This window comes from Cyprinus carpio, chromosome B3 (assembly GCF_018340385.1).
Source record: "Cyprinus carpio isolate SPL01 chromosome B3, ASM1834038v1, whole genome shotgun sequence".
NCBI classification, from domain to species: Eukaryota; Metazoa; Chordata; class Actinopteri; order Cypriniformes; family Cyprinidae; genus Cyprinus; species Cyprinus carpio.
In genome coordinates, this window is record NC_056599.1 from 3,022,380 (window position 1) to 3,040,720 (window position 18,341).

The 18,341-nt window shown below is 41.8% G+C and overlaps 1 protein-coding gene across 1 annotated transcript; it reads right to left on the minus strand.

Annotated features, from left to right (window-relative positions):
- Positions 1-974: 974 nt before the first annotated feature.
- Positions 975-18,341, minus strand: LOC109060939 (zinc finger protein 431-like). The gene is made up of 5 exons (XM_042721168.1): positions 18,274-18,341; positions 17,931-18,046; positions 16,736-16,897; positions 4,236-4,397; positions 975-3,582 (listed from the first exon to the last, which is right to left on the minus strand). Exons 2-5 carry the CDS (start codon positions 18,013-18,015, stop codon positions 1,433-1,435), a joined length of 2,559 nt encoding a protein of 852 aa, XP_042577102.1. The 5' UTR covers positions 18,016-18,046; positions 18,274-18,341; the 3' UTR covers positions 975-1,432.

The following is an 18,341-nucleotide window of genomic DNA, read 5'->3' on the forward strand; positions in this document are numbered from 1 at the left end:
AGAGGGTTCAGCTAATATATGTTTCTGTTGATGGATGCGCATTCTGGTTTCCCAGAAATTACAACAGCGATGAAAAAAAAAAAAAAAAAAACGTGGACAACCCATTCACTGTTGTTCAATGCGAATGCAGTATGCTGGAATATTAGCAGTCATTTATTCCGTCATCACCCGGTTGTCGTTAGTGCACGCACAGGTGAGACCTGACCAGCACACGTTGATATTTGTGTTTAAACTAAACTCATTTAAGCTTTGCCAGTTTAAACATTTAAGTGCCAAATGACGCAAGCTCGCGTGCGCTCATCCGAAGCGCGCAAACCCGCGTCTCAGAACGCACACAAATATGGAACTCTCTCTGAAATTGTGTTTAAATGGACAAATTCACACAAAAATTGTAGAGACTGACAGGAAAGCATGGGGCTGAAGAGAGGGGAGCTAGATCGGCAAAGGACTGCGAATCAGGATTCGAACCCGGGTCACTGGAGGCACAGCTGCACCATATGTCAGTGTGATAACCACTAGGCCAGGGGTCTCCAAACTCAGAACTGGAGAGCCACTGTCCTGCAGAGTATAATTCCAACCAGCTCCAAATCTCCTGGCTGAAAGTTTCTATTATGCCTAGTTAGAACTTGTGTTTAACTGGTTTTGGAGCTAAACTGTTTAGGAATACCAATATGGCGGCACAGTGGCTTCACTTTTATAATGTCATGAGCAGCTCAGTTCTCTATTATAGATCAGTGGTGTAAGCTTATAATAATGGATTACTACAGTCATGTGGACTTAACAGACACACACACGTCACAGTAATAAAGTCCTCAAGACAAATCAGATTTTCTCTAATATACACCACTTTACCCCACACATTTTGTTTTCATAATCCTTGAAACCACTCAAAATCAGAAATAAAATTAGACTCATCACACAGCCCTAAAGTACAAGAGAGATCTCACTTCTAAATTGTGAACAACGAAAACACATCACTGACAAATGTCTTTATTTTATTGCATATAGAAACAGTTCACAAGATACAATTAGCTTGATAACTTGTGTAGCAATAATAAATTGTAAGTGAATTTCATTAATTTCTCTAGTACTGAAATCAGAACCTTCATGAAAGAGTAAGCAAACTACAAGTGACAAATATGCATTATGTGAACAACATGAAACTCATAAGTAAGCACAATGATACTTGTTTTTCATTTTGCTTCATGATATGAAAAGGATAAATTCTTTTGACTGTTGTTTGGGAAGGAACTCCATCTTTGAGTTGATCTGAATCTCACTATTGAATCTGCTGGTTTTGATGAACTTTATTCACTGTGAAAACTTTAGATTATGTTTATTTGTCATGTCACTTGTAATGACATTTGATGATATTTTACTGCTTGATGCATTATTGTGTCACATTTGGTGATGTGAAAGATCTGAAGATGATCTACTTACTGTGATTGCTTTTTGTATGTCTGTTTAGGGTAGAAGATTGATTGAAACTCTTCCCACATGCAGTGCAGTGATACGGTTTCTCTCCAGTGTGGATCCTCTCATGTGTTTTCAGATATGATGACTGATTGAATCTCTTGTCACAGTGTGAACACTTGTAAGGTTTCTCTCCAGTGTGAAGCCTCTCGTGTGTTTTCAGGTGTCCTGACCGAATGAATCTTGTGTCACAATGTGAACACTTGTAAGGTTTCTCTCCAGTGTGAATCCTCTCGTGTGTTTTCAGGTGTCCTGACCGAATGAATCTTGTGTCACAATGTGAACACTTGTAAGGTTTCTCTCCAGTGTGAATCCTCTCATGTGTTTTCGGGTGTCCTGACCGAATGAATCTTGTGTCACAGTGTGAACACTTGTAAGGTTTCTCTCCAGTGTGAAGCCTCTCGTGTGTTTTCAGGTGTCCTGACCGAATGAATCTCTTGTCACAATGTGAACACTTGTAAGGTTTCTCTCCAGTGTGAATCCTCTCGTGTCTTTCCAGGATTTCTGAATTACTAAATCTCTTGTCACAGTGTGAACACTTGTAAGGTTTCTCTCTAGTGTGAATCCTCTCATGCCGTTTTAAATTGCTTGCTGAAGTAAAAGTCTTTTCACACTCAAAGCACATGTAATCTCTCACACCAGTATGTATTTTCTCATGCTCTTTTAAATATTGTAGACGTGAAAAACTCTTTCCACACAAATGACATGAATGTGGCTTCTCCTTTGTATGAACTCTCAGGTGTGTTTTCAGGACTGAAGCACTCAAAAATGTTTTCCCGCATTGATCACATGTGTACAATTTCTCTCTAGTGTGAATGTTCTTGTGTAACTTAAGGGTTGCTAATCGTGCAAAACTCTTTCCACACTGATCACAAGTGAACGGTTTCTCTCCAGTATGAACCTTCATATGCTCCAAAAGACTTCCTTTTGTTGTGAATCTCTTCCCGCACTGATCACATGCATATGGTTTCTCTCCAGTGTGGATCCTTTTATGTATTTTCAGAGTTGTTTGCAGTCTGAATCTCTTGCCGCAGTGTGAACACTTGTAAGGTTTCTCTCCAGTGTGGATCCTCTCATGCAGTTTTAAACAGGTCGCTGAAGTAAAAGTCTTTTCACACTCAAAGCACATGTAATCTCTCACACCAGTATGTATTTTCTGATGTATTTTCAAATATTGTAGACTTGAAAAACTTTTTCCACACAAATGACATGAATGTGGCTTCCCCTCTGTATGAACTCTCAGGTGTGTTTTCAGGACTGAAGCACTCAAAAATGTTTTGCAGCATTGATCACATGTGTACAGTTTCTCTCTAGTGTGGTTGTTCATGTGCCTCTTAAGGTTTGCTGATCGTGCAAAACTCTTTCCACACTGACCACAAGTGAACAGCTTCTCTCCAGTATGAACTCTCATATGCTCCAAAAGATTTCCTTTTATTCTGAAACTCTTCTCGCACTGATCACATGTATACGGTTTCTCTCCGGTGTGGATCCTTTCATGTGTTTTCAGAGTTGCTGACACACTGAATCTTTTGTCACAGTGTGAACACTTGTAAGGTTTCTCTCCAGTGTGATTCCTCTGGTGCAGTTTTAAACTGCCCGCTGAAGTAAAAGTCTTCTCACACCCAAAGCACACGTACTCTCTCACACCAGAATGTATTTTCTGATGTTCTTTCAAATGTTGTAGATGTGAAAAACTCTTTCCACACAAATGACATGAATGTGGTTTTTCCTTTGTATGAACTTTCAGGTGCTGTTTCAGGACTGAAGCTTTCAAAAATGTTTTCCCGCATTGATCACATGTGTACAGTTTCTCTCTAGTGTGGATGTTCATGTGTAACTTTAGACTTGCTGATTGTGTGAAACTCTTCCAGCACTGATCACAAGTGAACGGTTTTTCTCCAGTGTGAACTCTCATGTGAACATCAAGAATATGTTTATATTTGCAGCTCTTTCCACACTGAGTGCAGGTGAAAGATTTCTTGGCTCTTGTTTTCTTTAATATTATCTGTTTGCTTTGACAGCAACTCAAAGGGTTTTCTCCAGTTTTGAAGTGATTTTTCTCCTCAACTTCACTCAATTCTTCATTGTCCTCATTTTCTTCAAATAACTCTGAAATAAAAGCAAAAACAGTACATATGTCAGTAACTCATTTTTGATACAGTTTTAGAAATACATCTAGTACATTTTATATATACATCCCTGAAACTTTTTCCATGAATGAGGTACCTTGATTTTCAAATTGTGGTTTTTAAAATAATAATAATAATAGGCACAAATCCTATGTTTCTGTTGGAAGAACTTTCAATTCAATTCAATTCTATTTGTATAGCGCTTTTTATGATACAAACCATTACAAAGCAACTTTACAAAAAAATTAAGTTTCTACAATATTTACTAGTAGCTTATCAGTGGTGACTGTCAGTTTATGTGCATACGGCAGAACTGTTCGGAAAAATCAATAAAAGATGTAAACAAACAGACGATTAACACTATTAACAGCAATTATGCAATCAAACTTATAGCAAAATGTGGAAGTTATGTATGTTGTCTCTGGATTAGCAACTCTTAAATATATTTCATAAACAACACAATTATCTAACAAATAATGTTGTTGCAAAAAGTACCCAGTTCATAGAAAGTGGCCCTTATTATTTGATTAAATTTTCTTAAGATATTTCCTATTACAACAAACACAATCTAAAACTACTTGAAACTTTAGTACTGCCAACATTGTTAGTGAAGAATGAAGAATAAACACCAACCTGTTAGTTCTTCAGTGTCTTCAGTGTGCTTGATTCTGCAGGGTTCTGGATCTCCCATCTTCTCTCTGTCCTCTTTAATAAACTCAGTCTTCACAGATTTCTTCCTGAAGCTTTGATGCTCGTCTTCACTTGTAAACTGATGGGAATATTCCATCTGAATTTCTGTGTGGAAGAAGCAGATTTGCCATAATCAACAAGAAATCAAAGAGGCACTGTAGTCATTAAATCGCTTTATTAAAAGAGTGTAGACACAAAAGTAAGAGTGTCGAGCACATCAATTTAAAAGTCTCATACAGTAACATTGAATGCAGACCTTCTGGAAAAACAAGGTTGCTGTTAGAAGAGGTGTTAGTGAGGCTAGCAGGGGGTCATGTTGGATGAGGTGTTTCTGGAAAAACAAGGTTGCTGTTAGAAGAGGTGTTAGTGAGGCTTCAAAAAAAGCACCATCCTTCAGATGAGATATTAAAGGGAGGTTATACCTGCAGCAGCGGGCTTTGTGTTTACATCAATGATGCATGTGTTACGACCCAGGCCTCTGTGGCTCTCTCCGACGGCCACCGGAGGGCACCTTCACCTGAGTACTGACATTCTCATGGACTACATTACCCAGCGGCCCCGTACCTCAGACTAATCACCACCAGGTGTTCCTCATTCCACGCCCTATATAGCTGAAGCCAAACACTCACTCATTGCGAAGTCTTGTTTAGCCCGTCTTGCAATTCTGAGCATTTATCCCTGTCTGCCTTTCCGTGTATTACCTTGAACTGTTCTGATTCTGACGATCCTCTGCCACTTGCCTTACTGACCCTCTGCTTTGTCTACGACCTGTCTACTGTCTGCCGCCTGCCCCGATTCAAGCCTGGTAACCAACCTTGATATTGACTGTCTCTGAAATCTCTGACGCTGTTGTCACTATGATTTCATAATAAACATTGCACATGGATCCGAATGTCTCTGACTCCTCGTTACAGAAGACTTTGCCCACTCAGGATCCAGCGATGTTCTTCCAGTTATCCTCCGAAGTGTCTGCTCAGGCCTCCGTGCTGGCCACACATCAACAACAGCTGAAAGAGACTCACCTCTCTCACAGAGAAGCTAGTCAAGATGCTACAAACTCTCCATGTGACCGCCCCAACAGTGAGTTCTACACCTGCATCGGCACCCGCCACCACGCTCACCACTACCGTCTCAAGTCACGCATCTCATGGCGTCCGTCTCTCGCTTCCAGAGAAGTATGATGGTTCCCCAAGCAAGTGCAAGGGCTTTCTAATGCAATGCTACATCTGCATCAACCAGCAACCCCTCACTTACTCGATGGACGAGAGTTGGGTGGCTTTTGTCTGCTCACTGCTGACCGGAAGAGCGTTGGAATGGTCTACAGCGATGTGGCAAGGTGATCGCATGTCTTTTTATGTGCTCCTGTAGCTCAAGTGGTAGAGCATTGCATTACCAAGTGCAAGGTTGGCGGTTCGATTCCCCAGGAAAACATGATAGGTAAAAATTGAAAGCCTGAATGCACTGTAAGTCACTTTGGATAAAAGCGTCTGCTAAATACATAAATATTTTTTTTTAATTTAATTTAAATTTAATTTAATTTAATCTTTCCCCACTTACGACTGTTTCATTCGCCAGTTCCGGGATGTGTTTGAACATTCAGCCAGTGGAAGGGATGCAGGAGAGGAGATAATTGTGCTACGTCAGGGTCACAGCACTGCCGCCGAATATACCTTGGCCTTTCGCACCCTCGCTGCTCAGACGTCTGGGAGGACGCTACGGCTCTTCTACCGCAAAGGACTCAACCATGATCTACAGTCAGAGCTAGCCTGCAGAGAGGAGGGAAGGACTCTGGATCAATTCATGGATCTTGCTATTCGTCTGGATAATCTGATACGCTCACGACGCACTTATCGGTATTCACCAGCCCAGCCGGCCGCTCAAAAACTCCCCGAGCCAGAGCCCATGCAGATCGGCGCCACACAACTATCCTCTATGGAGCGTGAGAAACGCATCCGACAACATCTGTGTCTGTACAGTGGGCAGGCCGGTCATCTAAGAGTTTCCTGCCCCATTTGGCCCTCTCGCCAGAATTCCACCGCGGTGAGTGCCAGTCTCCATTCTATTGGGTTACCAGTGGTCATTAACACGGAGGGGAGGAGATTTGAGACCAATGCTATGATCATGCTATGATTTCATTGACATTTCTTTCGCTGAAACTCATGACATCCCTCTCCTTTCATGTGAATCCCGGGTGGCAGTGGCAGCGCTAGATGGTCGTCTGTTGGGTTCAGGAAGAATTAAATACATCACACCAGATATCCACCTTCAAATTGGAGCTCTTCACACAGAAACTATTCGACTTTTTGCCATTGACTCACCTCGGAATCCCATCATTCTAGGACTACCCTGGCTTGAGAAACATAACCCACGCATATCATGGTCAACCCAGGAAATCGCTCAGTGGTCCCAATCCTGTCAAGACAATTGTCTCCCCACACATCAGCTGTCCACTCATCCCCAGGAGGAGGAGCTCAAACCTTCTGACACATCAGGCCTGCCGCTCAAATATCAGGACTTAGTTGAAGCCTTCAGCAAAACCAAAGCTTCCAAGCTTCCACCTTATAGACCCATTGACTGTGCCATCGACCTCATCCCAGGTTCCACTCCTCCCAAGGGCAGAATCTACCCTCTCTCTCAACCCGAGTCAGCAGCCATGAAGTATATAGAGGAGGAGCTGGCTAAGGGCTTCATCACGCCATCCAAGTCACCAGCTTCAGCGGGGTTCTTCTTTGTCAAAAAGAAGGATGGAGGTCTTAGGCCTTGCAATGACTATCGAGCACTCAACGAAATCAGTGTAAAGTTCTGTTATCCACTGCCTCTGGTTCCTTTGGCTGTGGAGCAGCTTCGCAACGCCAGGTACTTCACTAAACTAGATCTACGCAGTGCCTACAACCTGATTCACATTCGCGAGGGGGACGAGTGGAAGACAGCCTTCTCGACCACATCCGGGCACTATGAGTACCGGGTTATGCCGTTCGGGCTTGCCAACAGTCCTTCTGTGTTCCAGGCCCTCATTAACGACGTCTTCTGGGATATGCTTAACCAGTGTGTTCATCGTCTACATCAACGACATCCTGATATACTCCGAATCCCTGGAAACCCACGTCAAACAGGTCAGAGCGGTCCTGCAGAGACTCATTCAGCACCAACTCTACGCCAAGTTACAGAAATGTGAGTTTCACCAGACACAAATTTCCTTCCTGGGGTACATCATCAGTGCAGAGGGGGTAGCCATAGATGAGAAGAAGGTAGAGGTGGTGGTAGATTGACCTAAGCCATCCACAATCAAGGAGCTCCAACGTTTCCTAGGGTTTGCAAACTTCTATCGACGCTTTATCAGAAATTTCAGTGTGGTAGCTGCACCTCTCACCTCTCTGTTGCAGGGAAAGAGCCAACATCTTACGTGGACACCATTAAGCGAACAGGCTTTCCAGGAACTCAAACAACGATTCACGACTGCTCCCGTCTTGCATCATCCCAATCCTGAGCTGGAGTTCACGGTGGAGGTATCTAACACGGGCATCGGCGCAATCCTCTCACAACGCCACGGTAATCCACCTAAACTGTTTCCATGTGCATTCTACTCTCGCAAGCTAAACCCAGTTGAGAGGAATTACGACGTGGGAGATAGGGAACTATTAGCCATGAAAGGTGCCTTCGAGGAATGGCGTCATTGGCTGGAGGGAGCTAAACTACCTTTCCTTGTACTCACCTACCATCATAACCTGGAGTTCATCCGTTCCGCCAAACGTCACAATCCCAGACAGGCAAGATGGTCGCTATTCTTCTCCCGTTTCGACTTCAAGGTAACCTACAGACCTGAAGCAAAGAATGGCAAGGCAGATGCCCTCTCCCGACAGTTTGATCACCTGCCCAAAGCTAACTCTGTTGAACCCATTTTTCCCTCTACTGTGATCCTAGCACCTATCCAATGGGACATCATGACAGAAATCTCTGAGGCTCAGGTTAACGACCCTGTACCAGCCGAGTGTCCACCTGACCATACCTATGTCCCTGCCGAGCTCCGACCACAAGTGATACAATGGATACACCAATCTCCCAGCGCTGGTCATCCGGGCATTAACGCCTCCAGAGAACCTCATAGCCAACCGCTTCTGGTGGCCCTCTCTCCAGGCCGACGTTACTCAGTTCATTCAAAATTGTGACACTTGCAACATCACAAAATCCTCAAATCAACGACCGGCTGGTCTCCTCCAACCTCTGCCCATACCCCAACAACCCTGGTCTCATATTGCTATCGACTTTGTGACTGACTTACCCAGCTCCAACAGTTTCACCACGATACTCACCATAATCGACCGCTTCTCTAAATCTTGCCGTCTGGTCCCTCTGCCCAAACTGCCTACTGCCTTTGAGACAGCGGAAGCCCTGCTCCAGAATGTCTTCAGGTTCTGCGGTCTTCCTGAGGACATCGTGTCCGGCCGAGGTCCACAATTTACTTCCCGGGTATGGAGAACAATCTGTCAGCAACTTAACATCAACATCAGCCTTACCTCTGGATATCACCCTGAATCCAACGGCCAGGTGGAGCGCTGCAATCAGGAACTTACCCGCTTTCTCCGTACCTACTGTCACAACAATCAGGCAGACTGGAGTCGTTACCTTCTCTGGGCAGAGTACGCCCAGAACTCCCTTCGAAAGCCAGCTACCGGCCTCACCCCCTTCCAATGTGTACTGGACTTCCAGCCACCTTTGTTTCCCTGGTCGGGTGAGCCCTCTGAGCTCCCCGCAGTTGATGAATGGATGAGAAGGAGCGAGGAGACTTGGAACATAGCCCATGTCCACCTTCAGCGTGCGGTCCACAGAGCCAAGGAACAGGCGGATCGTCACCGCAGAGCTGGTCCTAGCTTCACTCCTGGTCAGTGGGTCTGTCTGTCCACCAGAGATCTTCGATTCCGGCAGTCCTGAAAGAAACTCAATCCGAGGTACGTGGGGCCCTTCAAAATCATCCGAGAAATAACCACAGTTTCATATCGTTTACCATTACCTGCCAGTTACCGTATCTCATCCACCTTTCATATCTCCCTGCTCAAGCCCGCCGGTGGTCCTTGAGGATAAAACAGACTCCAAAAAGGAAACCCCTCTTTAGAAAAGGGGGGCCGGAAGGCAGGGGCAACCTTACCGCCCCAGGGGCCGGCGTTCCGTAACCTTTTTCGGGCGAGAAAAAAAACCCCCCCGCAAAACCCCCCCCCCTTTGGGCCCCAATAGCCTTTCTTGGACACTGGGGATCCCTCGGGTAAGCCCCAAAGCCCATTTGACAATTCCGGGCGGTTGAAAAACTGTCTGGAACTAAAGATTTTTTAACACCCAAGTTTTTCCCCCACATTTCCCGTTAAAATTTTTCCGTCCCAAAAAGGTTTTCCATCCCTTTTCCAATGTTCCACCTTATTTCAAAACCCCGAAAGCTTTCTGCAAAAATCATCTTTTTTTCTCCTTTTCCCTTTAGTGAAAGAGTTTTTTCCCCAAAAAACGTTTTTTTGTTTTTAAAACTTATTGAAAAAGGTCTTAAATTCCCTTATCCCCCTGGCCCCTGTTTAAACCCAGGTTTTACATTTTGGGGCCTAAAAACCCTTTATCGATTTTACCCCCCCCAAGGGGTGGGGTTTATTTTTGTAATTTCCAACCTTTCCCCTGAATTTTTCCCCTTTACTTAGGGTTGACTTAAATGTTTTTTTTTTAAACTTTCCCCCTGTTAAAAGTAAAGGGTTTGTGAAAACCTTCCATTTTTTGGGAAAAAATTCAAAATTGAAAGCCAAAAAAAAAAGGTGGGAGATATTTTTGTTTTTGGGGCAAAAGGTTCTTAATTAAAAGGCCCTTTTGGAGGACAAATTTTGGAAACATTTTGGAAGGGCGTGAGGGGTTTTTTATAGGCACATTCCTGTTTTTGAGCTTTTGGAGATCCGTGAAACCTGATGGGGAGGAAAATTTTTTGGCTTTTTGGCCATTAGCCGCTTCTGTCTTTTGCAGACTTTGATAGTACAGGGGGAAAGGCCCCACCGAGAGCTTTAAAATTCAGTCTGGAGAGAAAAAGAGCTGGAAAAAAATTTTTCCCTTTGTTTCAATTCTATTTTTTTTTTTCAGAAAATTTTAAAAGGGCCTTTGAAAAATGTTCTTTAATTTAACTGTTTTTTTTTTTTTTGGGGGGGAAACACTCATAACATTTTTTTTTTTTTTTTTATGGTTTTCCCGGGAAGAAAAGGCCGCTTAGAAGGTTAAAATTGGGTGTGGCCCCCCCCTAGAAGTAGTGAAGGAACCCCGTCACCAGGGGGAAGGGGAAAAGTTTGATGCACAGCAAAGGGTGGAAAAAATTTGGTTTAAATGCAATTTATGCACAAAAGGGGGTAAAAAACCCACCTTCAAAACCCCAGTCAATGGGGCGAAATATCCGCACCCTGGGAACCTCATGGGTGGCTTAAAACCCCAATTTCCAGACCAAAATTTTTTCTGAGGTGACGGAAACTTTGGGGTTTTCTGTGAAAAAACCAAAAGGGAACGAAAGTGGGTTTTTAAGGCCGCCAGCCCGGGGGTTTAAAACGAGAAAGTCTATTGAGTTGGGGGATAGGTTCAAGTGGACAAGTTGTAGGTTGATTGGAAAAGATAAGTTTGGAAATGTCTGTCTATGAGAGTGGAAAGGAGGAGGATAGAGAGTGTGTATTTATCAGTTTGTGGTGTGGGGAATTGGTCACTGATGGTTCTTGTTTTATTTGTGAAGAAAATTGCAAAGTCATCAGCTGTAAGGGTTGATGAAGACTAGAAAACTTTGTTGGAATTAATTGTTTAAATTGTACTTATATGACCACCATCAATTCATAGCAGTGAATGAAGAGGTATCATATCGATCAAAAGTGCAGTATGGAGTACCTCAAGGCTCAGTTCTAGGGCCATTACTCTTCACGCTTTACATGTGACCAGGTGAAACTTCTAAATTATCTAAGTTAACAGAGTGTGTTAAAAATGTAAAAGATTGGATGACCAATAATAAGATAAGACAGAGATATTACTTATTGGACCAAAAAACATTACACAGAATCTCGTAGATTACAATTTGCAATTAGACGGATGTACTGTTACTTCCTCTACTGTCAAAAAAAAATCTGGGTGTTATATTAGACAGTAACTTGTCTTTTGAAAATCATATTTCCCATGTTACAAAAACAGCATTCTTCCATCTTAGAAAACATTGCCAAGCTACGAAACATGTTACCTGTTTCTGATGCAGAAAAGCTAGCTCATGCATTCATGACCTCTAGACTGGACTATTGTAATGCACTGCTAGGTGGTTGTCCTGCATCCTCTATAAACAAGCTACAGGTAGTCCAAAGAGCAGCGGCTAGAGTCCTTACCAGGTCAAGAAAATATGATCATATTACCCCAATACTACAGTCTCTGCACTGGCTACCCATTAAGTTCCGTATCAGTTACAAAATATTATTACTTACTTATAAGGCCCTTAATGGCTTAGCTCCTGTGTACCCTAACTAGTCTTCTACCACGCTACAATCCATCACGCTCCCTAAGGTCACAAAAACACTGGACTTTATATCACATTTGTAATTATGCTGACTTTTGGAAAAACGTCACTCTTTGTGCATTTTGGCTCCCAAACTCTGGAATAGCCTTCCTGATAATGTTCGGGGTTCAGACACACTTCCTCTGTTTAAATCTAGATTAAAAACACACCTCTTTGGCCAAGCATTCAAATAATGCATCTCATAATTTTGGACTGCAGTTATATCTGATCAAATGCGCATTATTATTCTTTAGCTTGGGTTGAACAAATTTTTTTTTTTTTTTTTGGCTGGAACAGCAGCTACGCTAATTATGTCTCTATTTGTTTCTCTGTTTTGCCACGGGATTTACATCCCGTGATAACTAGGATTTACACAAGCTCCAGTCTGGATCCAGAACCCATGAGAAGAGATGATGCCAACCCCTCAGAGGACCTCAGCTGATGCTAACCCAGAGACAACATACAGAACTACCACATTTTGCTATAAGTTTGATTGCATAATTGCTGTTAATAGTGTTAATCGTCTGTTTGTTTACGTCTCTTATTGATTTTTCTGAACATTTCCGCCGTATGCATATAAACTGACAGTCATCACTAGTAAGCTATTACTAAATATTGTAGAAACTTAATTTTCTGTAAAGCTGCTTTGCAATGATTTGTATCGTAAAAAGCGCTATACAAATAAACTTGAAAACTTGAATGTTACTACCCTTGGGAGATATCATCAGGAAACACAGTGTTAGCTTTCACTGTTATGCTGATGATACTCAGCTCTATATTTCTTCGCAGCAAAACATACCAATTTGAAAAACTAATGGAATGCATAGTCGATATAAAAAAACTGGATGGCGAGTAATTTCTTACAGCTAAATTCTGAAAAAACAGAGGTGTTAATTATAGGACCTAAAAACTCTGCATGTAATAACCTAGAAAGCTGTCTAAGACTTGATAGCTGCTGTGTCAATTCTTCGTCATCAGTTAGGAATCTAGGTGTGCTATTTGATAGCAATCTTTAATTAGAAAATCACGTTTCTAGCATTTGTAAAACTGCATTTTTCCATCTCAAAACATATATAAATTATGACCTATACTCTCAATGTCAAATGCAGAAATGTTAATCCATGCGTTTATGACCTCAAGGTTAGATTATTGTAATGTTCTATTGGGTGGTTGTTCAGCACGCTTAATTTGATAGCAATCTTTAATTAGAAAATCACGTTTCTAGCATTTGTTTACTAGAACCAGGAAGTATGACCATATTAGCCCAGTTCTGTCAACACTGCACTGGCTACCTATTTAACTAGGAGTATGAGGTTTGATCGTATTAGGAGGGTTCTGAGCACTGAATGGTTTATCACCTCAGTATTTGAACGAGCTCTTGTTACATTATAGTCGTCCACGTCCGCTGCGTTCTCAAAATTCTGGCAGTTTCATAATACCTAGAATATCAAAATCAACTGTGGGCGGCAGAACCTTTTCCTATTTAGTGCCTAAACTCTGGAATAACCTACCTAACATTGTTCGGGAGGCAGACACACTCTTGCAGTTTAAATCTAGATTAAAGACCCATCTCTTTAACCTGGCTTACACATAATACACGAATACGCTTCTAATATCCAAATCCATTAAAGGATTTTGGCTGCATTAATTAGGTAAACCGGAACCGGGAACACTTCCCATAACACCCAATGTACTTGCTACATCGTTAGAAGAATGGCATCTACGTTAATATTAGTCCGTTTCGGTCTTATTCCGAGGTCACCATAGCCACCAGATCCAGTCTGTATCCAGATCAGAGGGTCACTGCAGTCCCCCGGATCCAGTATGTGTCCAGCCCAGATGGTGGATCAGCACCTAGTAAGGACCTCTACAGCCCTGAAAGACAGTGGAGACCAGGACTAGAGCCCCAGAGACAGATCCCCTGTAAAGACCTTGTCTCAGACGACCACCGGGACAAGACCACAGGAAACAGATGATTCTTCTGCACAATCTGACTTTGCTGCAGCCTGGAATTGAACTGCTGGTTTCGTCTGGCAAGAGGAGAAATGGCCCCCCAACTAAGCCCGGTTTCTCCCAAGGTTTTTTCTCCATTCTGTCACCGATGGAGTTTTGGTTCCTTGCTGCTGTCGTTTGACACAATCTGTTTTGTTTAAAGCGCTATATAAATAAAGGTGACTTGATTTGACATGGAGGAGGGGAAGAAGACAGTGAAAAGAAGACAAAGTTTTGAAAAGTCAGAGCAGTTGTTAATTTTGTTGTGGTAGCATGTCGTTTTTAGAAGTGGAGACATTTGCAGAGAAGGAAGAGAGGAGTGACTGATACACACTAAGGTCGGTAGAGTTTTTTTTATTTGCGCCATTTCCTCTCTGCAGCCCTGAGTTTAGAGCGAAGTTCACACAGAACATCAGACAGCCAGGGGGCAGAGAGAGTAGTGTGTGCTGGTCTGGATGAAAGTGGGCAAAAGTTGTCTAAGCAAAATGTTAGAGTGGTGTAAAGAGTGTCAGTAGCACAGTTTGTGTCCAGTGCTGAAAACTGAGAGGTTGAAGGAAGTGAAGATGAAACCATAGAGGATAGGGGAGAGGGAGAGAGTGAGTATAGGTTACATGGAAAGGTAACCTGCGGTGGAGTGTGTGCCGTGTCCGGAGTTAGTGTGGGGTTAGAAGTGATAAGGAAGGGGTCTGAGGTGTGCAGTGAAGTAACTAATGTGTGGTCAGTGGAGCAATAGCATGTGTAGATGAGGTCCAGTTGGTTACCTGATTAATGAGTAGCCATTGTAGGCACTCACTTGAGGTCAAAAGAGGCAAGCAGAGTGTTGAAGTTAGCAGCCTGGGGTTTTTCTAGGTGGATGCTGAAGTCACCGAGCAGTACCAGAGGAGTACCATCCTCAGGAAATTTTGAAACTAACACATCCACCTCCACATCCACCAGAAGTGGCCCATTTTACCTGGGGGACGACAAACGAGGGACAGGCCGTAGATTATTAGGATTGGCCTGCCTCCAACGTACAATGCATGATTTCGGAGTGTTATTAGTAATATTATAGATTTGAAAGCATATAGTGAGTACAATTGTCCTAAACATGTAGATGAGAACAAGCTGTACAAAGACTAAATAAAAGTAAAGGAAGGGGAGAAAAGCAATACTCAACGAACTGGAGATCGGAGATAGGAGACTTGGGAGTGCAAACAAACAACAGGTAAGTACACGTCAGGTGAGTAACAATCCAAGGCGAATATCTGGAAGGTCTTAGATGAGACCAGACAATCTCTGTGTGTGTGATGAGTCCTTTTAACCAGTGCAGGTGGAATGAGAGACAGCTGGTGATCGTGACTGGATGATTGGTGACAATCAGTACTAATTGCATCAGCAGGTACTGTTGTTTCAAAGAAAACTATAACCAATGCACTGAACCGCCATGGCATCCTCACCACGCAAGACTCCATTGCTGAACAAAAAGCATGTTGAGGATCGGTTAAAGTTTGCGAAAGAGCATTTGGAGAAGCCTGTGGATTATTGGGAGACTATAGTATGGTCAGATGAAAGCAAAATGTAACTTTTTGGCCGTCATTCTACACACCATTTTTGGAGAAGAAATGGCACTGCCCACCACCCCAAGAACACCATACCGACAGTTAAGTTTGGGGGTGGAAGCATCATGGTTTGGGGCTGCTTTTCAGCAAGGGGTACTGGCAGACTTCATATTATTGAAGGCAGGATGAATGGAGAAATGTACCGGGACATTCTGGATAAAAATCTGCTGCCGTCTACCAGAAAGCTGAAAATGAAAAGAGGGTGGACATTTCAGCAAGACAAACACAAGGCCAAGGAAACAATGAAGTGGTTTCAAAGAAAGAATCAAGTTGCTTGAATGGCCCAGTCAATCACCTGACCTAAATCCCATAGAAAATCTATGGAGAGAACTGACAAATCAAAGTTCATAAAAGAGGCCCAAGGAACCTTCAAGATTTAAAGACCATTCGTGTGGAAGAATGGGCCAGAATCACTCCTGAGCAATGCAGATGACTGGTCTCTCCATACAAGAGGCGTCTAGAAGCTGTTATCACCAACAAAGGCTTTTCTACCAAGTATTAAATAAAGTGTGTTCAATACTTATTCCCTGTGTCATTTCACTTTATTTATTATGACTCAACTTGTATACTTAAATGTTGCTGAGCTGGCACAAATATATCCAACACCTGTAAGATCGCTCGTGGAGAGACTTTAAAGATTCAGAGAAAGCATTTAATTCCTAGAAAGAAATAGCAATGAAGCTTGGTGTCGACGACCCAAAATTATACAAAAAGCAACGCAGAGAAACATCCGAGACAGGTTTTTCAAAGCCATGAAAGGAAAGAGTAAAGATAAAAGGTAGCAAGTACCAAATACATGTGTTTCAAATAAATGTTACACCATACTGCTGCTGCTGTTCTTTCAAAAAGAGAATTTAAAGGGTATACAGTAAATGAAATGCCAAACGAACATACAATAATAAACCTTTGTTTTTATCAAAAGATAATCATGACACCACATAAAATATAAAAAAAGGTGTAACAATTTATCCAGTTTAATATAATAAATGAACATTAATGAAATAAAATAAACTGACTCCAATATTAATTTTTTTTCCCACATCATGCTAAAGTTTTACAGACTATGAGCCATTCACACTTCCCATAAAGGACTGATTATGGAATGGTTCTTTTGTATTGCAAACATGATACTTGACTCTGAACTGCTGCTAATCATTATTCTTTTGTCTATAATATTCTGACCATTAGTGCCCGTCTCACACCTAGATTACCTACACCTCATTTCATCGTTGTTGTGTTTAGGGGATACGCGCGAGAGTTGCGAGTCATGTTTAAGGGTTTAGTTTTGAGTAAAAATTCTCCACAGTGTTTGCAGCAGATACCTCTAGTTCCTGTCTTCTGAGCTCTTATTCGTGTGGAAGCCTCTTTAGTCTGTGAGCAGCTAAGATATTTTTCTTCCGTTTTGAAATCTGGATTTTCCTCAACCAAGTACTTCTCTTCATTTTCATTCAGTTCTTGACTCTCCTCTTTCAGCACCTTCAGGTCTAAGGTGAAAGAAACACATACAAGTTAAAAGGTTAGTTCACCCCAAGATAAGAATTACCCCATGATTTACTCACCCCTCAAGTCATCCTAGGTGTACAGGACTTTGTTCTTTCAGATGAACACAATCAGAATTATTATAAAAATACCCTGCGTCTTCCAAACTTTATAGTTGTATTGAACGGGAGAAAAAGTATATTGTATCGAATGAGATTTGAAGTTCAAAAATCATCCAGCGATCATAAAACGTACTTCACACAGCTCCAAGAGGTTAATAAAGGTCTTCTGAAGTGAATCTCTGCATGTTTGTTAGACAAATATCCTTATTTAAAACTTAATAAACAAAACAACTAGCTTCTGGAGCCATGCGGATACGCATTTGACTTGTGTTAACTTCCATGATGTAGTGCACACTCCTATGATAATCAAGGCTTGTGATTGTTTTTGTTGAGAGGATATTATGTTTAAATATTGTATGAATGTGTATTTGTTGTATTTTAAAATGTTGTCTTACTGTATGGCTGCCACTTTGGCCAGGTCTCTCTTGTAAAAGAGATTTTAATCTCAATGAGACTCCCTCTTTAAATAAAGGTAAATAATGAGTGAGCAGCTCATGTTGTTGTATTTTTAAATGTTGTCTGTATGGCTTAGAATGCGTTGTGTTGTGTAGTACATCTTAGGAGTGTGCACTACATCACACAAGTTAACGTCAAAATCTCACCTCCTATTCACTGCCATTATAAAGCTAGGAACAGCCAGGATATATATATTTATTTTAAATAACTCTGAATGTGTTCGTCTGAAAGAAGAAAGTCATATACACCTAGGATTGAGGGTGAGTAAATAATGGGGTAATTTTCATTCTGGGGTGAACTATCCCTTTATCCTACACTCCAGGTCAAATAAAAGCCATAATTAGGAACATCATATGACATTCTTCAGAAATATCTATCAGAATATGAAACATCATTAATTCCTGTAGAGCTGTACTGTGAATAAGAATCAAATGAGTTCAGCTTTGAGAAAGAAACAAACCTGTTTGTTCCTCAGTATCTTCATGTTTGATGCTGAACACTTCTGCAATCCTAATGTCTTCACTCTCCTCTTTAATAAACGACATCTTTATAATAGTGTGGCACGTGGATGATTTTCTGTGAGTTTGAACAAGATGAGAATAATTAACAGACAGAAAATAAATCCAAACTAAATGTGTTACTCATGTGCAGATGATTTAGAAAAAAAAAAAAAAAACGTTAAAAATGTTATACAAAGCATTACAATGTTGCATTCAGTAATAAATCATTCATTCAAGAGTTCTCTTTAGAAACATAACATTTTCTGAACAGTTTGGAACACTTCAAATGCTCAAAACACAAACCTTTCTTCAGCCAAATCACAACAGAGCAGGAGGAGGCACAGCCTTATGATGTCATATCTCCCCTCCAA